The 23,829-nt window shown below is 40.3% G+C and overlaps 1 protein-coding gene across 1 annotated transcript in view; it reads right to left on the reverse strand.

Moving 5' to 3' along the window:
• Nucleotides 1–23,829, reverse strand: part of FBN1 (fibrillin 1) — a 248,260-nt gene that overhangs the window by 21,745 nt on the left and 202,686 nt on the right. Inside the window, 14 exon segments of the mRNA XM_070763010.1 lie at nucleotides 841–1,047; nucleotides 1,996–2,121; nucleotides 2,885–3,016; nucleotides 4,386–4,508; nucleotides 5,487–5,606; nucleotides 6,500–6,616; nucleotides 6,744–6,809; nucleotides 7,867–8,016; nucleotides 14,343–14,468; nucleotides 14,586–14,705; nucleotides 15,812–15,940; nucleotides 17,561–17,677; nucleotides 18,865–18,990; nucleotides 21,495–21,617. Of these exon segments, the coding sequence (XP_070619111.1) occupies nucleotides 841–1,047; nucleotides 1,996–2,121; nucleotides 2,885–3,016; nucleotides 4,386–4,508; nucleotides 5,487–5,606; nucleotides 6,500–6,616; nucleotides 6,744–6,809; nucleotides 7,867–8,016; nucleotides 14,343–14,468; nucleotides 14,586–14,705; nucleotides 15,812–15,940; nucleotides 17,561–17,677; nucleotides 18,865–18,990; nucleotides 21,495–21,617 (1,782 nt within the window).

Consider the following 23,829-nt stretch of genomic DNA (forward strand, 5'->3'; position numbering starts at 1 on the left):
GGAATAATTAAAAAATAAATAAAATCCCCCAAACACTGCCTCTTTTATATCAGTTTTCTTCAGATACTTTCGGGGGGGGGGGGATACTGCTGCCGATATAGGTACATCTGAACTGGGGCAAACCAGTAGAAACCCACCACTGCCCTCAAACTAAAAATGACCCATTGCATTTGGAATGTAGCCATGTCCCTTGCTAACTACCCCAATAATAAAAACACATATTTTATTATTAAATACAGTGGTACCGCTACTTAAGAACGCCTCTACATACAAACTTTTCTAGATAAGAACCGGGTGTTCAAGATTTTTTTGCCTTTTCTCAAGAACCATTTTCCACTTACAAACTCGAGCCTTCGAAACTGTAACCGGAAAAGGCAGGGAGAAGTCTCCGTGAGGCCTCTCAGGAATCTCCTGGGAGGAAACAGGGCCGGAAAAGGCAGGGAGAAGCCTCTGTAGGGCCTCTCTAGGAATCTCCTGGGAGGAAACAGGGCCGGAAAAGGCAGGGAGAAGCCTCCATAGGGCCTCTCTAGGAATCTTCTGGGAGGAAACAGGGCCCAGAAAGGCGGAGAGAAGCCTCCGTGGGGCCTCTCTAGGAATCTCCTGGGAGGAAACAGGGCCTCCACCCTCCCTGTGGTTTCCCTAATCGCACGCATTATTTGCTTTTACATTGATTCCTATGGGAAAAATTGCTTCTTCTTACAAACTTTTTTACTTAAGAACCTGGTCACGGAACGAATTAAGTTCGTAAGTAGAGGTACCACTGTATTGACATTTGGAGAAAGTTAAGTTTCCAAGCAATCCTTGTTCCAGAACCTGCTGGGTATTTTTTTTTCACCCTACCTTCTCCATTAGTGGTAAATCCGCGGCCGTATGGACAAAGCTTCTTATACGCGATGCTGCCCGGGAGTGGGCAGATCTCGCAAATGAGTCCCCATCCTCGCCCGCCGTCGCAGCAACACTCAGATTTGGACACCTCAATCTTGTTGCTCGAATCCAGCTGACACATGTTGTGCAAGACTTCGGTGAAGCAGAAGTGTTGTCTGACATCTGCAAAGCAAAAGAATGCTGGTTGGAAAAAGCCGGAAGAGGAACGTCTCGCAAGCGGAAGGCATGACAAGGATTTGGAAGCAGGCGTATAAAAGGAAGCGCATACTTAGCCGCACTTAGGAATCGGAGCAGGAGGAATAAGGAAGTCAGGCAGCAGTAAGAAAGAAGGTGCGATGTCTGAACGAAGAAAAGAGAAGAAAGGACATCGAGTGAGGAGGTAGAAAAATAGGAAAAGATGGAGATGTGATCAAGAATTTAGATAGGAATATTCCAAAGGATTGATACGTAACAACAGCACAGAATTCAGAGCCGATTCATATACAAAGCATTGATTAGGTAGGTCTGCTTCAAACGAACCTTCGCGCTAAATCTAGTTTATAGCTCCATTTCAATTGATTGACTTACCAAGTTTATTAATTTATGAAATGTATTGATATTGATAAAATTGAACGGGCCCAAAGACGGGCTACAAAAATGGTGGAAGGCCTTAAGCATAAAACTTATCAGGAAAGACTTAATGAACTCAATCTGTATAGTCTGGAGGACAGAAGGGAAAGGGGGGACATGATTGAAACATTTAAATATGTTAAAGGGTTAAATAAGGTCCAGGAGGGAAGTGTTTTAAATAGGAAAGTGAACCCACTTATCTATGAGCTTTAGGGAGTGCCCCCTCGTCCTAGTATTGTGTGTTAGAGAAAAGAATTTTTCTCTATCCACCTTTTCTATCCCATGCATGATTTTATACCCTTCGATCGAGTCACCCCTTAAACGCCGTCTTTCAAGGCTGAAGACACCAAGGCGTTGCAAGCTGGTTTTATAAGGGAGGGGCTCCATTTCCTTGATCATTATTGCCCCCTTTTGCCCCTTTTCCAGTTCCATTAGATCCTTCTTGAGGTGCGGTGATCTTGTAAAAACAAATTCTAATTGTGTATCATTCTAAAGGCTTACCTAGACATTGATTCTGGGCTTCGTTGACAAGGAAGCCCTCTTCACATTCACATCGGTAGCTTCCGTGTGTATTTATACACCGTCCATTTTCGCACAACCCAAATTTCACCAGGCACTCGTTTTCGTCTGTTTCAAAGATATATCCCAATACAATATTAGCTTACTGAGTTCAATATTTCGCAGAAGAGACAGTAATGACAGAAAGCCTGAACGCCGTCCATTCCAAAATAATAAATACTTCTATTTTAAAAAGGCAACACAAATATGTAATGGCCATACATGGAAAACAAATGTAATTAAGATCCAATGGTGAATATCAATAGGTAGGAGAGGTGGGAGTTTTTGAAGCTCTTTCATTTTGTACATTAAACAAATTCTCATTAAAAATAAAGAGACCTGTTGGCGCAGTGGTTAGAATGCAGTATTGCAAGCTAACTCTGCCCACTGTTGGGAGTTCGATCTTGACCCACTCAAGATTTACTCAGCCTTCCATCCTTCTGAGGTTGGTAAAATGAGGACCCAGATTGTTGAGGGTAAACTGCTTAGAGAGGGCAGTGAAGCACTATGAACTCTTAAGTGCTATTGCTATATGGAGAGGATTCCTAGTGCTATGAGATTTATGAGTCAGGACCCCTGGTGGCACAGTTATTGGAATGCAGACCAGCAGGCCAACTCTGCCCAAAGCCAGGAGTTTGATCATGGCCGTCTCAAAGTAAATTCAGCCTTCCATCCTTCTGAGGTTGGTAAAATGAGGACCCAGATTGTTGGGGGCCAAAAAGCTGCCATTTGTAAACCGCCCAGAGAATTCTATAAAGAAGTATGAAACACTATGTACTGTAAGTGCTATAAATGTGAAAACTGAGATAATGAGATTTCGATGGTCACTTACCTATGCAACCTTCACCGTCCGGTCTACGTTGAAATCCTGGACCACATATGCACATGTATGTACCGATCAGGTTTTTACAAGTCATTTGCTTAGATTCGCAGTCGTGAATCCCATCCTCACATTCATTCTGATCTGAAAAGATCACAGAATCGGATATTGATATTTTTTTTAAAATGAAAGTTCTCCATATTTCGGGAAGCACGATCCACCAGATTGTAACGTTTTTATATAAAACCAGTGAGCTCGTTCCTACATTCCTTTGGAAGGAGTCGTGTAAAAAATAATTTTCCGTCGCCAAAATTATGGAGGGGAATGCAGGTGAAATTCAGAAAGACCCACTGAGGTTTTCACCCCTAAAATTTCAATATCCCTCTGATAGACAATGACTGAAAACTATTTTTGTTTAAGTTGGGAAAGGGAAGGGTAAAATAGATTGCCTTCTTTTTATTTACAGATGTTCCTCATCACAACGTAATTCATGATTGATGAGTAGGGTTTGCATTTCTTTACTTCTTCCTCTGTTAAGTAAGAAGCAGCGTTTTATGGTTCCAATTTTGTGTTCCTAAGAGCATTAGTCTCTTAAGAACATCTTTTTCAAAGACATGTTAAAAATGAGACTTTAACTGATACTGTTCTAATGCATTTAGTTTTAGTTTATGAGTTATTTTATATTTTATTATGTATTTAAATAATGTATTTCAATAATTTGTCAGCAACTACAAGGAAACAAGTATCAGTAGAGGACATGGACACATGGAAAAAAATGGCACAAATAAATCGACATAAATAAATAAGCAAAGGATAGCCAGTCACTCACGCCCTCATCACATCTAGTGATGGGCGAACTGAACCCGCACAATTCGGGTCCGTACCGAATTTTGCGGTGTTCGGTATGCTGAATACGAACCCGAAATTTTTTCAAAGTTCGGGCAAAGTTCAGGGTTGTGTTTGGCATTTGGAGCTTTGACATCACCGGCAGGTTGCTAAGGACGCCAAGGTGATCACTTCCTGGATTCCATGGAATCCAGGAAGTGATCACCTTGGCATCCTTAGCAACCTGCCGGTGAGGTCAAAGCTCCACCCATGGAATCTCTTTGTGGGAGGGATTCCCCGTTCGAGTTCGGGTTCGGCCGAATTTTGCGTAAAGTTCGTCCGAACTTGCCGAACCTGAACACCATTGGGTTCGCCCATCACTAATCACCTCCTGTCTTGACTATTGCAATGCGCTCTACGTGGGGCTACCCTTGGAGAGCATTCAGAGACTTCAGCTGGTGCAGAATGCAGTAGCGCGTGCAATAACGGGTGTACCAAGGTACGCCCGTATTACTCCAACTTTATGCGCGCTGCATTGGTTGCCAGTCGGTCTCCAAACGCAATTCAAGGTGTTGGTTATCACCTTTAAAACCTTAAATGGCTCAGGGCCTCCCTCATACCTCACTCCACCCAGCAACCAGGCAGAGACCCCCTTGCTAAACTTTTTGAAGACCACCCCTGAGTTTACCTTTGCACATTCGCTTGTCTTCTCTGAGCACATAGCCTGCAGGGCATCTGCATTCATACGAGCCATAGGTGTTCACACATCGGAAGGCGCAGAGGAGAGGATTCTGAGCGCATTCGTTCATATCTGTATAAACAAACACAGCGGTCATTTGGAGAACCAATACATCTCATTAGGAAAATAGAGAGACAGACAGACAGCTAGCTAGCTAGCTAGCTAGGCAGGCAGGCAGGTAGATATGGATATATAGATGATAGATAGGTAGGTAGGTAGGTAGGTAGGTAGGTAGATGGTAGGTAGATAGATAGATAGATAGATAGATAGATAGATAGATAGATAGATAAGTTAGAGAGAGAGAGAGATGATAGATAGATAGATAGATAGATAGATAGATAGATGATAGATGATAGATGATAGATAGATAGATAGATAGATAGATAGATAGATAGATAGATAGATAGATAGATAGATAGATAGATAGATAGAATACTGGAATACTGTGTTCAGTTCTGGAGACCTCACCTACAAAAAGATATTGACAAAATTGAACGGGTCCAAAGACGGGCTACAAGAAGAAACATTTAAATATATTAAAGGGTTAAATAAGGTCCAGGAGGGAAGTGTTTTTAATAGGAAAGTGAACACAAGAACAAGGGGACACAATCTGAAGTTAGTTGGGGGAAAGATCAAAAGCAACATGAGAAAATATTATTTTACTGAAAGAGTAGTAGATCCTTGGAACAAACTTCCAGCAGTTGTGGTAGATAAATCCACAGTAACTGAATTTAAACATGCCTGGGATAAACATATATCCATCCTAAGATAAAATACAGAAAATAGTATAAGGGCAGACTAGATGGACCATGAGGTCTTTTTCTGCCGTCAGACTTCTATGTTTCTATAGATAGATAGATAGATAGATAGAGTGGATAGGTAGGTAGGTAGGTAGGCAGACAGATAGACAGACAGACAGAGTGACTAACTAACTAACTCTCAGGGAAATTCTGGGAGTTGAAGTCCACACGTCTTCAAGCTTCAAAATGAAACACTGAAATAGAAGCCTGAAGTGGTGTGTGCCTAATTTCTTCAAAAAGTCGCATTTACCTTCACACGTCACCATGGGGCCTGGCTCGAAACCATCTTCACAAGTGCATTCAAAACTTCCAATGATGTTCTTACATGTTCCATTTCCACACGGAGCTCCAACAGAACATTCGTCCGTGTCTGTCATCAATAAAAGCAATTGGAAACACAACACTGGCGTTACTTCGGAAAATGACGGCTGTGTATTGGGGGAGGGGGGGAAACCCAGGGGAAATAAGCAGGGGGTGTCAAACTCAATGCCTGGGGGTTGGATGCATTCAGTGAAATTGAATTTGATACCCCTGCTTTACTGACCCCTCGCATCCTGGACACAAACCATTTCAACTCCTACCCTCAGAACATCGCTATAGAGCACTGCATACCAAGACAACTAGACATAACAGTTTTTTCCCCAAACGCCATCACTCTGCTAATAAATAATTCCCCCAACACTGTCAAACTATATACTAAGTCTGCACTACTATTACTACTAATTTTTTCTTATCATTCCTATCACCCATCTCCTCCCATTTATGACTGTAACTTGTTGCTTGTATTCTTACGATTTATATTAATATCAATGGTTTCCTGATTGCTTATTTGACCCTTGTGACAACCATTAAGTGTTGTACCTCATGATTCTTGACAAATGTATATTTTCTTTTATGTACACTGAGAGCATATGCACCAATGACAAATTCCTTGGCCAATAAAGAATTCTATTCTATTCTTTGATTCCAATATTCTATTCTATTCTGTTCTATTCTATTCTATTCTATTCTTTGATTCCAATATTCTATTCTATTATTTGATTTCAATATTCTGTTCTGTTCTATTGTATTCTTCGATTCCAATATTCTATTCTATTCTGTTCTATTCTATTCTTTGATTCCAATATTCTATTCTATTCTTTGATTCCAATATTCTATTCTGTTCTATTCTATTCTTTTCCATTCCATTCTATTTAAAGAAACAGGTTTGATTTAGTTCTAAAAAGTTTCTAATGGATTCTAATGATAGGCATCTCTGCTCACCAACACATTCAGATCCTTGGAGCAAGTAGCCAAAAGGACATTCGCAACGGAAGGAGCCATCGGTGTTGATACACTGGCCGTTCCTACAGTTGTCTGGATCTTGACACTCGTCCATGTCTTAGTCCCCATACGAAGCAGACAGGAAGATCAAAAGAAGGTGGGGAAGGAAACAAACGCTCTTGTTTCAAACAGTTCCAATATAATTGGGTCATAAATGCAAGATTGAGTCACAGCATTGACTTACCAATGGGCTCGCCCTCCACACCCACCACAGTGCCAGAGCCAAATGGACAGATTTGCTTATAAGCTTCTGTAAATCAAACACAAAAACACAGAAAATCAATTACATTCTTTTGTTTTTGGAAAGTACAGGCAAATCAGACCCCAGTGTGTTTGTTGCGCATATTCTTTCTCAGACACCACATTTTTATACAGGTTCTGTAATTAATGCAGGACCTTTACTGCCTATTGCACCAATTAGAAATGTAAGTATCTGTTCTGCTTTGGGCCTACCGGATCGGAACAAAGAAGCCCCCCCCCCAAAAAAATAAGATTCAATTCAAACACTTTTTATATAGTTAAAGATGCTTTGTACAGACAGGAGCAGACTTTTCAATTCATGTTGGCAGAAGCCCTGCTCAAATTGGCTAAGAGATACCAAACGGGCCGGCAGCTGAGAGGCACCTTCTTCCTTCAGATAAGGTCCGTAAATCGCACACACACCCTGACAGATCTCCAGGTTTCTTTTCTTTCTCATTCATCAGCATCTCTGTGTGACTCTTAAGGAGCCACAACAGTTTCTTGGCACGGCAATTCTGGAACTCCAGATCTGATTCCTCCACCATGACGAATGTTGAAATTCCATACCTCTTTACCCAGAAACACTCCCTTATATACTGACTGGGTGTGGGCAACTCTTTCCTAGAGCTATAACTGACTAGACTTTCTTTCATAGACTCACTTTCTGAAGTTTTTACCATAAAGATATTCCTGTCTGCTTCTTGACCTTCTGACTCAGGCATCTAATAGGAGCTCTTGGTCTCCCATGTCCCCCTGCTCCTCTGATTCAGACATTACCATCAATGGGGTTTCTATAGTCTCTGGAGGTTCCTCGGGTTCCAATTCTCCCTCACTCTTTGATTCAGCCAGCAAGAACACTAGCCTAGGGTACCAAGACGGGCCCGGTTCATCCTCCTACGAATCTGTCACTAACTGACCCGGTGGTGGACCACTCGCAACAGTATCCATTTTAACAATCTGAAGAAAATTCAGCCTAGACAAGCTTTGTCTTTCCCAGAAAATAATTCATTTCGCCTTTCATTTAATATCACACAGTGCAGTAACTGCACAAAAGGCATTATATCTACCATCTTTTTCCTCCGGGCAAAGTTCACAGGGATCGCCCCATCCTTGTCCATGCATGTTGCAACAGCATTCTTGCTTAGAATGGTTTCGAGACTTGGGGACCAAACATTTTCCATCTTCAAATTTAGTGAAGCAGTAGCTCACCCTCAAATCTAAGCGATTAAAAACATGACATCCATTAAGCATTTGATTCAAAAGAGATTGTTCACTGAAAGCACGAAGAATGTCTTGCACATTTGCAATGGTGCCTTGATACTCAACTGCTTTGAAACTCATCAAATTTTGGTACTCAGCATATTTTGATGTAAACATTTTTGTCTCAGTACCTATTAGGTACTCAATGCACAAGCTATAACTTTTAGGTGTTGGCTACCTTGTGGCTCACTGTTTGTGAGGAATATTTGGTACTCATTATTTTGATATTCATTGAGCCTGATGGAACCAAGTTATTTATTTAAATTTATTTTGTAAATTTCTATGCCATTCATCACCCTACAAGGAGGTGGTTTGTGTAGTTACTTTGATATACAGTGTTCCCTCGATTTTTGTGGGAGATGCGTTCTGAGACCGCCCGCAAAAGTCGAATTTCCGCGAAGTAGAGATGTGGAAGTAAATACACTATTTTTGGCTATGAACAGTATCCCAAGCCTTCCCTTAACACTTTAAACTCCTAAATTTACAATTTTCCATTCCCTTAGCAACCATTTAGATTATTACTCACCATGTTTATTTATTAAAGTTTATTAAAAAAATGTTTTTTAAAGGCAAATGAAAGTTTGGCAATGACATGACATCATTGGGTGGGAAAAACCGTGGTATAGGGGGGGGGACTGTAAAAGTATTTTTTAATTAATATTTTTGAAAAACCGTGGTATAGACGTTCGGCGAAGTTCGAACCCGCGAAAATCGAGGTAACACTGTATACGAAGCATATAACTGCTTAAATTGTGAAAGAAATTTTGAACTGATACTGTTCTAATGCATTTAGTCTTACTTTATGATTTATTTCATTTTATTATTTATTTAAATATTTTGTCAACAAGTACAAGGAAACAAGTATCGGTATAGATAGACATAGACATGGACACATGAAAAAATGGCACAAATTAATGGGCATAAATAAGCAAAATATAGACATAGGTTATGACGGACAAGCATTTTCATTTAGCATCTTCTCTTATGGTTACTTCAAGAGCAGTGTAACTATTGGTCCCACTTATCTTGAATATGAAAGATATAAATGGTTCAGGGGTGGGTTCCAACTTACCTTGTTGCTGGGGTAAAGCATGCACAGAAGAAAATTAAAATAAAATAAAAATTTGGGAGAAAATATCCATACCAATGAAAAACAACAGGATAGTTGACATATGTGTTTTTTAAATTGAATAAATGCACATATCCTTATACACACCCAAACTCATCTGGAATAAACTGAGCTTTAAACTACAAACAGTGACAACATACATAAGAAAAAGTATTTATGTGCTATCTAAATTGATGATCTTTTTCTATCACTTATGTTTTCTGTAACTGTGATTTGTTTATATGTATATTTTCTCTTTTCCTTTTCTTTCTATTTCTGTTTTGTTTTCCTTTCTTCTTTTCTTTTTTTTTGTTGTATATTGTATATTGTACTGTTTTTAATGTATATATTCAATAAAGATATTTTTCCAAAAAAAGTCAGGAAAAAATAAATTTAATTTTTTTAAAAAAGATGGTGGCGCCCAGGGACTGGCACTGACCAATCCGGTTCTGTGATGTCATAGTGACATCACTAGCGGGTCACTACTGTTTCGGATGAACCGGTCGAAACCGGGAGAAACCCACCTCTAAAATGGTTCCATTTCTCTTTATATCCTAATATTAACTTTGTAGGTTGAGGGAGAAAACAGAAGTTTTCTTATTGTGAATTGCCGACCTTCAACATCTTATGGAAAGCATTCTTCTAATACTCTGAGGTTTTCAACTCCATTCTCAAATTTAAAACTGCAACTTGGGTATTTTAAAGGTTTTACTACATTGTATTATTCACCAACCCAGATCAAGTCTTCGTAAAGGATGGTATTAGCCCCAGAATTCCGTATCTACCACAATTAAGTGTACATCTTCCAACAAACTCCAAAGAATAACCCGCATATCTGCATTTTCAGTAAATGCCCTCACTTAGGACTCCGGGGATAGATAATTCAATTTAACAATCATAAAACGTTTGCCTCACTATTCTGCTTTTAATAAATGAATCAACTATATCATTCTGTTTAATTGCCACATTCCAATGCTATAACCACTAATCCCCAACAGCTGGAACAGTACAGTTTCCAATTAAATTCTGGTTCCAATTTTTCTACAATTAACAGGCTTGATAGAAGCTTCCAAGCTTCAGTTCTCACTTATTATGTTTCACAACATATAGATCGTTAATTTCCTGATGCCCTATAATTTCATGGAGGAGGGGGAGTTCCTGACTGATTTCATTCTCTACCTCCCCCACCCAACTCCTTAAAAAAATCCTGGACAACTAACTGACTAACTGAGAACTGGCTTTGAAGAACCAGAGAGAAGAAGATTTCCAATATGTCATGTATGATGGGTTGAGGTCATCCTTCTAAGACAGGTCGCATCAAGATAAAAGCCCAACAAAGATTCCAAAAATGCTCTTTATTTATTAAAGGAGAATAATAGAACCTTGAAGGCCTGTCCAATTTTCTCTCTGTCCCATCCAAACAGAATCAAAGACCTTCTAACTCTTCCTTCTTTCTCTACCAAACTGTGATTTATTTATTTTTTACTTCAAGTCATCCCTTAACAGCTTGCATATTCCTTCCCCAAAGCCAACTCTACATTCCTTCATATTTATTTATTTATTTGACCTAAACTTTGGGGTGGATCACAGCGTAAGGCATTTTATGGTCATCCAGCATATTGAGGGCTATGAATATTGCCCAGTTATCGGGCAAGAAAGATAGTAGCTGGAAAATTACAAAATCTTCTTGTTAGACATAATCGACCAGAAAATGAAAAAAAGAACACTGCTACCTTATACAGTGAAATGACAGAAACATCTCTCTTAGAATTTTGAAAGCACATTTCAAAACTAAGTTTAATTATTTTATCTTTGCTAATAAAAGAGAACATGTCTTGCCCCATAAACTAACTATGTTTGTGGACAAGTAACTATTTCCAATTGCTGTGTTTTTAAATGAGTGGCAGACTTTTCAACTTTAAATTATCAAAAGGATTCAAGATTCATATATGAGCCGGGGTGGCGCAGCAGGTAGAGTGCTGTACTGCAGGCCACTGAAGCTGACTTGTAGATCTGAAGGTCAGCGGTTCAAATCTCATCACCGGCTCAAGGTTGACTCAGCCTTCCATCCTTCCGAGGTGGGTAAAATGAGTAGCCGGATTGTGGGGGCAATAGCCTAGCTCTGTTAAAAAAAGTGCTATTGCTAACATGTTGTAAGCCGCCCTGAGTCTAAGGAGAAGGGCGGCATAAAAATCGAATGAATGAATGAATGAATGAATGAATGAATGAATACAAAAGCTTGAAATTTGACTGACTTTATAAGATCCTTGTTGCCTTGATGATGTTTTACCTACAATGAAGATAAATTATTTCTCTTACATCAGTTCCCCAGTCCTATTTAATGTATGCATTTAAAATGCATAAATGCATTTTAATTTATGATTAGATCAGATCAGGTTAATAACTATTGGAATGGCTATCCCCTTCTTTCTCTCTTTGAATACAGTTTCCCAAACTGTTTGGCAGTACTATAATTCTGTTTCACCACAAAAGGCTCTTCCATGTCAAAAAACTTAAACACTAGAATAGAGCAAAACCCACAAATATTTAAAAGACAGTTGGCAGCATCTCTGGTTGTCAAGAAAACAGCCTAGATGTAAGCAAAGGGAATCACATGGAGTTAGATCTTTTAAAAATGTTAGCTTAGTCAAAAAGATTAAGAAAACATCCAGCAACAATTCACTTATCCCAGCAATCTACTGTGAGTAATATTTGATAAACAGATCATTTATCAAATGAGGCTACCACATTTAAATGAAGGTTGATAACTATCTAATTGCTTTTTAAAATAGAAATAGTGATTTCTGTGGTCCAAAAAAAGGGCTAATGTTTTTCTATTCTGTACCACTTGAATGCAACAGAACTTAAAAAGCTTTAAAATAGGCAATTTTGCCCATATTTTATTCTCCATCTCTTAAAGATTGAGATTACAAATAAACTAAAAGTTTAGCTTAGTTTAGTTTCATTGTCTTCATGTATGAATAAGCATCTGTATTTCTATTTATGACTCTAGAATAGATTATTGTTGCCATTATTTCACAGACAAGGGATAAAAAAGAAAATAAGTGAGTTTTTAATGTACCATCTTTTTAAAAGATGTAGTAACAATAAAGAGAAAAAAATCACCCACTAATAAAGAATGAGGGGTGGAATTAAGAATTTTATAGGCTATGTAAAGAATCACAGAATGAAGAATTACAGCAGGAAGATTTCAAATGAATTCCTTATCTCCCAATTGCTTTCTGAAAGATGGACTCAATTAACTTTGAAAGAGTTGCTGACAGGCAAAAAAATTGCCAAGGCAACCTTAATCAAAATCCTTATTTATCTAAAACCTGCTATCATATTTCTTGGTTGGAAAACGGTATCTCCAAAATGGTAAGAAAGGAAGAAATGAATGCAAAATTATTTAAGATTATTGTTCTTTACTGCAAGCATATAAAAACACCACTCAGATGAATGAATTGCCCTCCAGTAAGGGCAGAGATCTGAAAGTTTTAAACCATAAAAGAATGACTGGCATCCAGATAAAGGAGAAAGGGGATTCCTAAATTGAAATTTCATGGAATTGGTTTAAAGGTCTTCCTTTAGAGCTGTTCAATAGGAAGGGATGAAACCACAAGGAGGAGATATATCTAATTGACTCAGTTATACAATTATACCACAAAACATTCCTCCCCCCCCCACTCTTCAACCCAAGTAAGCAAGGCCAAACCACAATGTGGTTTTGGAATTCTGATAAACTCCATCTTTAGCACAATTAATTATATTAACTGTGAAAGGAAGTGGAAGACATTGCCAGAAGGTTAAAGCAGAGCCACCAGCCCAAAATCCTAGAAAGAGCCATTGTTCTTTCACTAAAAAGGGGTTTAGTTAAGTGACTCACTTAATGATTTCTAGACTGACTCTGCCTAGATCTCCAGAAGTTACACTCAGCACCGGTACTCAATATAAAATTAGTACAGTGATACCTCGTCTTACAAACGCCTCGTCATACAAACTTTTCGAGATACAAACCCAGGGTTTAAGATTTTTTTGCCTCTTCTTACAAACTATTTTCACCCTACAAACCCACAGCCGCCACTGGGATGCCCTGCCTCCGGACTTCCGTTGCCAGTGAAGCACCCGTTTTTGCACTGCTGGGATTCCCCTGAGTCTCCCCTCCATGGGAAACCCCACCTCCGGACTTCCGTGTTCCGTGTTTTTGTGATGCTGCAACAGAGGTCCGGAGGTGGGGTTTCCCAGCGAGGGGAGCCTCAGGGGAATCCCAGCATCGCAAAAACACAGAGGTCCGGAGGTGGGGTTTCAAGGACTTCAATGTTTTTGCGATGCTGCGATTTCACTGATGCTCCCTTCGCTGGGAAACCCCACCTCCGGACTTCCGTTGCCACCGAGCTTGTTTTTGCGATGCTGGGATTCCCCTGCAGCATCGCAAAAATGCAGAAGCCCAGAGGTGGGGTTTCCCATGGAGGGGACCCTCAGGGGAATCCCAGCAGCGCAAAAATGGGCGCTTCGGCTGGCAAAAGGGGTGAATTTTGGGTTTGCACGCATTAATCGCTTTTCCATTGATTCCTATGGGAAACATTGTTTCATCTTACAAACTTTTCACCTTAAGAACCTTGTCCCAGAACCAATTAAGTTTGTAAGACAAGGTATCACTGTACTCTTAGGAACAGGACCAGACTGCAAATTTCTGTGTGTTTACACGGAATGAATTCCACTAATTATGTTTAGCACTTGTCTGAAAAATAAGGTTGGCCAGACAGTTCATGCTGTATTCTTGAAATTGTCATCATCCTGCTAGGTTTGTGTCATCCCGTTTGTTCATGTGAAGGGGTGCTTCTCTATCTCTATGGCTTCCATAGTAATTCTTCTGTATAAATTTTCTGTTTTGGAAAGTAATTTAGTTTTTTCAAAGTCAATTTCGTGCCCTGTTTTTTTAATGTGCTGGACAAGGGAGGAAGTCTTTTCTTCTTTTTTAACTGCATTCTTATGTTCTGCAATGCGTGCGCTCACTCTTCGATTGGTTTGTCCAATGTATGTGGCTGCACATGTTATGCAAGGTATATACATATACCCGTGAAAATCTACGAAAACAAATACATACATACATACATACATACATACATACATACATACATACATACATACATATTAAAAAAGAAAGATTCTTACCGTAGCATCTTCGTCCAGTACTGGATACTATGAAGCCTTCGGGACATAAGCAAACAAAACTACCTTCAGTATTGCTACATGTGCCCAAAATACAGGTGCCTGCGTCTTCTTTGCATTCATCAATATCTGTAAGGAAAGTATACTTGGAATTATAAACAGAATAAGGAAGAATCTACAAAGCCAGCAATTGCAACAGCCCAATTTTTTTTTTTGCTCTATGACTTTTGAGTCTCCATTGCGTACCAATACACTTGTCATCTTCCAAAGCATATCCAGAGGGGCAGATGCACCTATAAGTACCATCCATATTTTGACATGTGCCAGGAGCACATTTACCAGGATCTAATGAGCACTCGTTGATATCTGTAAGAAAATAAACATAAAACAATAATGAGCTCTTATTACTTTCGTATGTTTGACGGCTATTGTTAGCAAAGTTCATACTGATTTTTTTTAAAAAAAACAAGGAGAAAAACTATTTTTTTTTTAAAAAAATCATAGGCTAGAAAAGATTTAACAATATGGAGTTGTAGTGCAACTAACAAAGTCTTAGATGTAGTTTGGGTCTTGAATGGAACATCACTTTCTCTGATATACTGTTGTCCATGAGCCGGGGTGGCGCAGCAGGTAGAGTGCTGTATTGCAGGCCACTGAAGCTGACTTGTAGATCTGAAGGTCAGCGGTTCAAATCTCATCACCGGCTCAAGGTTGACTCAGCCTTCCATCCTTGCGAGGTGGGTAAAATGAGGACCCGGATTGTGGGGGCAATAGCCTAGCTCTGTTAAAAAAAGTGCTATTGCTAACATGTTGTAAGCCGCCCTGAGTCTAAGAAGGGCGGCATAAAAATTGAATAAATAAATAAACAAACAAACAAACAAATAAATAAATATCCCTAAAATTCCAGTTTGTTTTGTCACAAGTATGAATTTATCAACAAGCTAGAATAAATGAAGTTTTCTCAGGGTTTAAAAATGGGTGCTTCTCACTAATCTAACGGCAGATGAAAAACCAACTGTACACAATATACATATATTACGTATTTTCTTCCTGTAAATATTTTCCCGGGAAGAGAAAAATGTTTATCTCTGTCTTAAATTCCAACCGTGCTATTAAAACATTATAAATAACGATTCTAATCTGTGAGATGACTGTAAAGTTCAAAAGGGATTTTCTTTGTAAGGAAAATTCCCCGATAAGGCCCTGAACAGAAATCGCTTGTAAATTGCATTCTGTAGAACAGTGTTTCCCAACCTTGGCAACTTGAAGATATTTGGACTTCAACTCCCAGAATTTCCCAGCCAGAGAATGCTGGCTGGGGAATTCTGGGAGTTGAAGTCCAAATATCTTCAAGTTGCCAAGGTTGGGAAACACTGCTGTAGAACATCTACATCTTCTTCACCATGGCATATGGAAATATCAACCCTTTAAAGTGAAATGCGGCAAACGGTTTGATTAATTTCGTGACTTACCAATGCAAATCCTCCTGTCGGGTGACATTTCATAACCCTCATTGCATAGGCATTCGAAAGACCCCACTGTGTTAATACATTGTCCGTTCCTACACAGATGTCCGTTTCCAGTGGCACATTCATCAACATCTAAAAGGAGTAAGAGGAGAGAAAAAGGAAGTGGTAAGGAAACAACAGATAGTTACAAAGAGAGGAAATTACAAACCACAACTGCCTTGACAAAAAAAGATGATTTTTTTTTCCACCAACGCTGAATCCAAACAGATTGATTCCACCCTCTTTACCTTCTATCTCCAATTGTCCGAACGCTCTCTATGACTTTCAAAAAACGTTTTTATTCCAAATAAAAATAGCTGAACTCAATCTAAGGGCAGATCTGACCACCAGTTAGGAATATTAACTGGCTGGGGAATTCTGGGAGTTGAAGTCCAAATATCTTCAACTTGCCAAGGTTGGGAAACACTGCTATAGGGCAGTGATTCTCAACCTTGGCAGCTTGAAGACGGATGGACTTCAACTCCGCAAGAGCTTGAAGACCCACTTGTGCCGCCAGGTGTGCCATCTCTGGCAGGCATGCCATAGCTTCACCATCATGGGTATATACAGTGGGCTCCAAATTGCTTGGCAAAATAAATTGGTCTATAGCAGTGATGGCGAACCTATGGCACGGGTGCCCCTGGTGGCAAGCGGAGCCATATCTGCTGTCACACGAGCTGTTGCCCTAGCTCAGCTTCAATGTCGGTGGGAGCCAATTTTTGACTTGCACAAAGGCTCTGGGTGGGCGGTTTTGGCTTCCAGAGAGCCTCTGGAGGGGGAGGGGGAGATCATTTTTACCCTTCCCCAGCTCCAGGGATGCCTTTGGAGCCTGGGGAGGGCAAAACACGAGTCTACTGGGTCCACCAGAAGTTGACAAACAGGTCATTTTGTTTTTCCAGAGGGCCTCCAGGGGGGTGGGGGAGCTCTCCCCAGGCATTGAATTAGATGAATCTTAGACAGATTTACCAAGTGTATTGGTGGTTATTTTAATGGATGTCCATGTGCTGCCTCTATGTTGGTTGAGGCAGGCAGGATTCCCTTGGGTACCATTTGTTGGGGGTCAAGGGAAAGGGAGGGTTTTGCCTTCTCTTTCTGCTCAAGATCCCCATGGACAATTGGTGGGCCACGGTGTGACACAGAATGCTAGACTCGATGGGCTTTGGCCTGATTCAGAATGGCTCTTCTGATGTTCTTATGTTCTCTCTCCTTCATTGCTTCCTTCCTTCCTTCCTTCCTTTCCTCCCTCCTTCCTTCCATCTCTCTCTTTCTTTCTTTCTCTCCTTCCTTCATTCTCTCTCTCTCTCTCTTTCTGTCTCTCTCTCTCTCTGGATGTCCAAGTGCCGCCTCTATGTTGGTTGAGGCAGGCAGGATTCCCTTGGGTACCATTTGTTGGGAGTCAAGGGAAAGGGAGGGTTTTGCCTTCTCTTTCTGCTCAAGATCCCCATGGACAATTGGTGGGCCACTGTGTGACACAGAATGCTGGACTCGATGTTCTTTGGCCCGATTCAGCATGGCTCTTCTGATGTTCTTATGTATTATGGGTGTGCGCACTCACATATGCATGATAGTGTGCATCCACACTCTTTCGGCATCCGAGGGAAAAAAAAGGTTCGGCATCCCTGGTCTATACGAAACCTCCACCCCCCTCCCCAGCATGATTGTTAAACGATCCACTAATAAATTTATGCGGCAACAATTGAAACGTTTCCTGACCTATGCAGTCGTTATTGTGAGACAGGATGAATCCAATGTGACAACGGCAGTTGAATGAGCCAATTGTGTTTCTACAGGTGCCATTTCCGCAAGGGTCTCTTTCACATTCATTAATATCTGTGAACAAAGTAAGACATTCAGAATGTTAGACGTACAGATATCTGACAACTCAAAAGAAATACAGGTCAATGGCATGAATCAATGTAAAATGAAGTCGGACACATGGGTTAAATAAAACCCACTCTTCAATCTTAGGAATATGGTTTTGCAAAACAAACTAACAAAATGTCCTATACCAGTGATGGTGAACCTATGGCATGGGTGCCACAGTTGATACACAGAGCCATATGTGATGGCATGCGAGCCATTTATTTATTTATTCATTCATTCATTTATTCATTTATTTATTTATTGGATTTGTATGCCGCCCCTCTCTGTAGACTCGGGGCGGCTAACAACAATGATAAAAAAACAGCATGTAACAATCCAATTAATAAAACAACTAAAAACCCTTATTATAAAACCAAACATACACACAAACATACCATGCATAATTTGTAATGGCCTAGAGGGAAGGAATATCTCAACTCCCCCATGCCTGGCAGCATAAGTGAGTCTTGAGTAGTTTACGAAAGACAGGGAGGGTGGGGGCAGTTCTAATCTCCGGGGGGAGTTGGTTCCAGAGGGCCGGGGCCGCCACAGAGAAGGCTCTTCCCCTGGGGCCCGCCAAACGACATTGTTTAGTCGACGGGACCCGGAGAAGGCCAACTCTGTGGGACCTTATCGGTCACTGGGATTCGTGCGGTAGCAGGCGGTTCCGGAGGTAATCTGGTCCAATGCCATGTAGGGCTTTAAAGGTCATGACCAACACTTTGCCATAGCTCAGCTCCAACGTGCAGGTGTGTGTTGGCCAGCTGATTTTTGGCTCACACAGAGGCTCTGGGAGGGTGTTTTTGGCTTACAGAGAACCTCCAGTAGGGATGGGGGTGGGCGTTTTTACCCTCCTCCGGCTCCAGGGAAGCCTTTGGAGGGCGAAACACAAGCCTATTGGGCCCACTAGAAGTTGGGAAACAGGCCGTTTTGGGTCTCCAGAGGGCCTCCAGGGGGCAGGGGAAGCTGTTTTCACCCTACACAGGCATTGAATGATGGGTGTCGGCACTAGCACATACACAATAGCACGCGTGCATGCTCTTTTGGTACCCAAGGAAAAAAAAAAGGTTTGCCATCACTGTCCCATACTACTCATGACTTGTACAAAAAGATGCATCCATCCATACTGGCTAAAATTATAAACATATACATACCCAAACACATGGTTTCATCTTCGTTGGTTTTGAATCCCGTGTGGCAACGGCATGTATAACCTCCTTCACGGTCTATGCACTCTCCATGGCTACAAATATTGGGTATCTCCAGGCATTCATTGCGATCTGTAATCATAGAAAGCTTTAAAATTTCAGATTTTTTCAGCAAGAGAACGACTGGGGGGAAACAGTGGAAAAACAGTTCAATTTTTCAAAGTGTGAAAATTTTGCTAACTTATTTCTCAACAGGAAGACAAAGCACTAAATTAGCTTTAAATTTTGGAGAAAATTATGACCTAAGTAGCTCCGCTTAAAAGTATTAATGCAATCCTAACAGTACAATGGATTGCAAACATACGTATTCCCAAACAAGTTCAACTTATTGTATCCTTCGGTACGAATGTGACTTAAAATGACACACTTATCAAGCTGGTAATATTGTATTCTATTTTACTTCCCTGGGCAAAATTCAGGGAAATAAAGTCTCTGCCAACACATATTAAGGTACATTGTTGATTGTATCAGCTTTTGACCTGGAATTTCCTGTTTTTATTGCAGAGAAGGAACTTAAGGAATGATTATGTTTAACCAAGCTGCTAAATCACCACATTTTCGTAAAGAATCCAAACCTTTCGTTCTCAAAGTGAAAATCCACTTCTGCGTCTACGTTTACACCCTTGCAAAAACTTCAGATCTATGGGGGGAAGTGCTCTTCTCTCAAACACAGCTCAGAAAATGCTATTTCCACCACTACTACTATATTTACCAGATGGAGATCTGGCCCACAGCATGCCTGACTGCTATTGTGCAAAATAAAAAAGTCCTAGTATTGCTATACCAGGGGATGCACAAAATGAAGAGAAACAGCTAGAAAAATAATAATAATAATAATAATATTGTGATTTACAAACTGAACTTGAGCCATTGTGGAGGAGGAAATTAGTGGCTGTACCTATAGTAATAGGAGCCCCTGGAGCAATACCCAAAGAGCTGCCTAGATACATGGAAATTTTAGAACGTATTGGACCTGAATTGGACTTTGCAAAAAAAAACAACCCACCTTACTTGGAACTGCTTATATAATTAGATGCTACCTTAACAGCTCTGGGTCCTAAGTTTTGGTGTTGGAAAACCTAGAACTATGCTGCCTACGGTCTGACTTAAGCAAAATTTTATGCTACAATGTCCTATCTGTCAATGACTACGTCAGCTTCAACTGCAAACAATACATGCAAACAATAGCTACAAACTCAAGGTAAACCACTACAAACTCGATTGCAGAAAATACAACTTTGGCAACAGAGTGGTCAATGTCTGGATTGCACTACCTCACTTGGTTGTTACATCCTCAAGCCCCCAAAACTTTAACTTTGAACTGCCTACTGTGGACCTTACCCCATTCCTAAGGGGGCCTGCATAAGCGCACCCATCCTACTTATTCATACTCATTTCCTGTGTTTATATCCATGTTTATACTTGTACCTATTACCTTGTGTATGTTTGATTAACTAACTAACTAATTAACTAACTAACTAGGTTTGGAATTGAAATGTTCAGTTTACACTGAGAGCATATGCACCAATTCCTTGAGTATCCAATCACACTTGGCCAATAAAATTTTCTTCTCTTCTCTTCTACTCTACTCTCTACTCTACTCTACTCTATTATTGCATTCACTTCTCTTTTCCTCTCTTCTCTTCTACTCTACTCATTCTACTCTACTCTACTCTATTATTGCTTTCTCTTCTCTTCTCTTCTACTCTGCTCTACTCTACTCTACTCTATTATTGCATTCACTTCTCTTTTCCTCTCTTCTCTTCTACTCTACTCTATTATTGCTTTCTCTTCTCTTCTCTTCTCTTCTCTTCTGCTCTGCTCTACTCTACTCTACTCTACTCTACTCTACTCTACTCTACTCTACTCTACTCTACTCTATTTTTACCAGTCCCAAACCATGAATCAAATTGAAGATTAAATCCATAATAATGGTCATGATAGAGTTTCTTATGAATAAGCGGTCAATGAATTCTCATTTGAGTTTAATTATGGGGAATTTTCATTATTGTTATGACATTTGATTGACGCTTAATTGCTGTTAGCTACTTTAGGTCCCTACAAGCAGAGGTTGAGAGAAAGAGGGAGAGAGATAAAACTAAATTTGCTCTTTAAAACAAAACGGATAAGGAAACTATTTTTAAAAAATATATAGTACTGAAGCACTTTAAGGTTGGTGGTTTAAATCAGCTGCTCACATTGTGGTGGAGATTTTTAAAAAATACTACAATATGTTTATATGAACATGTTTAAAACTGGGTACTCTACACTTAAGGGGTGGGGGAATCCTGGCATCTGTTGTGTTGAAGAAAGACTGTGCATTCTCTTTGGCTAGGTTGTGACTGAATTTTTCGGTCTAAGAAAATATAAACATTGAAAGGTTTCTTTGGCGTCTTTGTGAGTGGAAAAAAAACAATTTATGGACTCAAGGTCAAACTAACATGGCACTGCATATTTAAAAAGAGAGTTTTAGTGCAGCTGTTGTGCCTGTGTATATTTTAAAAGAAGTATCCCTATTCCTCCAATTAGTCTACTTACATATTTTACAACATCGTGCAAACAACATTAGTACTTACCAACACATCGGCCAACAGATGTAAATCGATAGCCAGGTTTACAATCGCAGCGGTAGCTCCCGGGTGTGTTCATGCAATCTGCATTTTGTTGGCAAACTAGTCCGTTCTGGCATTCATTGATATCTATTGGAAGTTTATTTTAAAGGTTTCAGAATTGATCATTGGTATTAGAGATGAAGGTCGTGCGTTATTTCAAACTCATTTCCCCCCAAAAAAGGCATCAAATTTGCAACAGTATTAAAGCTGGCATACTGTACAGCCAATGATAGGCTGCCAAAATTGTTACTGCCACTATATGGGCATGGCTTATTTTGTGGGTGTGGCTTGATGGTCATGTGACCGTGTAGGAATGGCTTGCCAGCCATGCGACCAAGTGGGAGTGGCTTGACAATCATGTGACTGGGGGTGGCTTAAAGGTCGTGTGACTGGGTGGGAGTGGCTTGCCGACCAAGATAAGTTTTCGAATAGGTGCTTGGACTCTTTCTCAGTTGATCAAGTCAGTGTTTCCCAAACTTGATAACTTGAAGATATCTGGACTTCAACTCCCAGAATTCCCCAGCCAGCATTCGCTGGCTGGGGAATTCTGGGAGTTGAAGTCCAAATATCTTCAACTTGCCAAGGTTGGGAAACACTGGATTAAGTCACATTATTTGAATAGCCCCAAAAAAGGACAAATGATAGACAGCATTAGTTGTTGAGGAGCACAGGTTCTTTCATTGTTTCTCTCTGTGAAGAATGTTTTCCAAGCCCTAAGTCTTTGCAGGGGTTTTTTCATTGCTCTAACTTGCTCCAAATAAGTTTCTTTCCAGCCCTAACCAAGTGTTAAAAATTTCCCCAGCTCTTACCGGCTTGCAAGCTCTTTCATTGTTACTCTCTGCGAAGAATGTTTTCCAAACCCTAAGTCTTTGCAGGGTTTTTCCCCCTATTGCTCTACTTGCTCCAAATGTTTCTTTCCAGGTGCTAATGATGTTCCCAGCTCTTACTGGCTTGCAAGCTCTTTCATTGTTACTCTCTGCGAAGAATGTTTTCCAAACCCTAAGTCTTTGCAGGGTTTTTCCCCCTATTGCTCTACTTGCTCCAAATGTTTCTTTCCAGGTGCTAATGATGTTCCCAGCTCTTACTGGCTTGCAAGCTCTTTAATTGTTATTTTCTCTGAATAAAGTTTTGTTAAAGCTCTAACTAGGGGATAAAATAATGTGCTGAAACTGACCAGACTAGCCAGATAAACACCTGGTAAGCAGATTCTTTTCCCTATTTTCCTTCCCCAAAACTGTTGTGGTTAGCTCTGGTCCAGCTCCTGCCCCATGGACTGTGGATGTGGGGGAGACATCCATATGCCGCAGGCCTGTTTTGCTTCCGGGGGAATCTGCTGATGAAGGCTCCTCAGACCAAGAAGACATGAGTGACAAGGAGGAGGAGAGTGTGGCAGACAGCTCAGAAGGAGATCAATTCTCTAGCTCCTCCTTGGATTCAGAACAAGAGTTAACGATACAGCCACGCATACGGAGAGCGATGCATAGGCAGCAACAACTGAGAGATTATTATCAAAGAAAATGAGGCCACCTGTGGTTGGGTGAGGCTGTGGTGATTAGTGAGCTTAGTGGGTTTGGCCATTGTGGAGGATTATTTGATCGTTGTGTTTGGTGCCTGCCTTGCTGACTTCGACTTTTTGTGTGCTGATTTTTCCCCACTTTGAAACTAAACCAGAGCAAAGTGTGTTTCACTTTGTGAAAGAAGAAGGACTGTGAATTGCCTCACAGCTGCAAGCTAAGTATCTCAGAACTGATAAGGGACTTGTACAAATTACCAGTTTGTTTGGAGACGAGTGCTCTTTGCTATACAAAAAGAGTGCTTAGTTTATTTGAATTTTCGGTATAAAGAACATTGTTTTGAATTTTCAAATGTGTGTGTGTCTGAAATTTGTATCTTTGAATTTTTGGGAGGATTCTACCAGAGAGCTCGACAGAACAAAAAAATAGATGTGTCTTATACGCCGAAAAATACAGTACTTAGTGGCGAAACATCTGGTCCCAATTTTGGGCATAAGCTGAGGATCGTTGTACTTACTGATACATGGGGCAGCACGAATATGCAGTTTCCAAAATCGAGCTGATTAAGGAGACTATCTGAGAATGTTGTCTTTTTGGTTGTGTTATTTCTGCCTCTACCTATTGCAGGCGATAATTTGCTGTTCTTGATTTTAAATCTAAGACTCTTGTATCATTATGTTCTATTGCTTGTGTTTACGTTATGTTGAATTCTAATATGACATGGTCACTCTCGCCCAAGGTTCCTGCGAAGTCTCAGAACCTTAGCATCACTGAGCGGGAAGGGA

Source organism: Erythrolamprus reginae, chromosome 10 (genome assembly GCF_031021105.1).
Source record: "Erythrolamprus reginae isolate rEryReg1 chromosome 10, rEryReg1.hap1, whole genome shotgun sequence".
NCBI classification, from domain to species: Eukaryota; Metazoa; Chordata; class Lepidosauria; order Squamata; family Dipsadidae; genus Erythrolamprus; species Erythrolamprus reginae.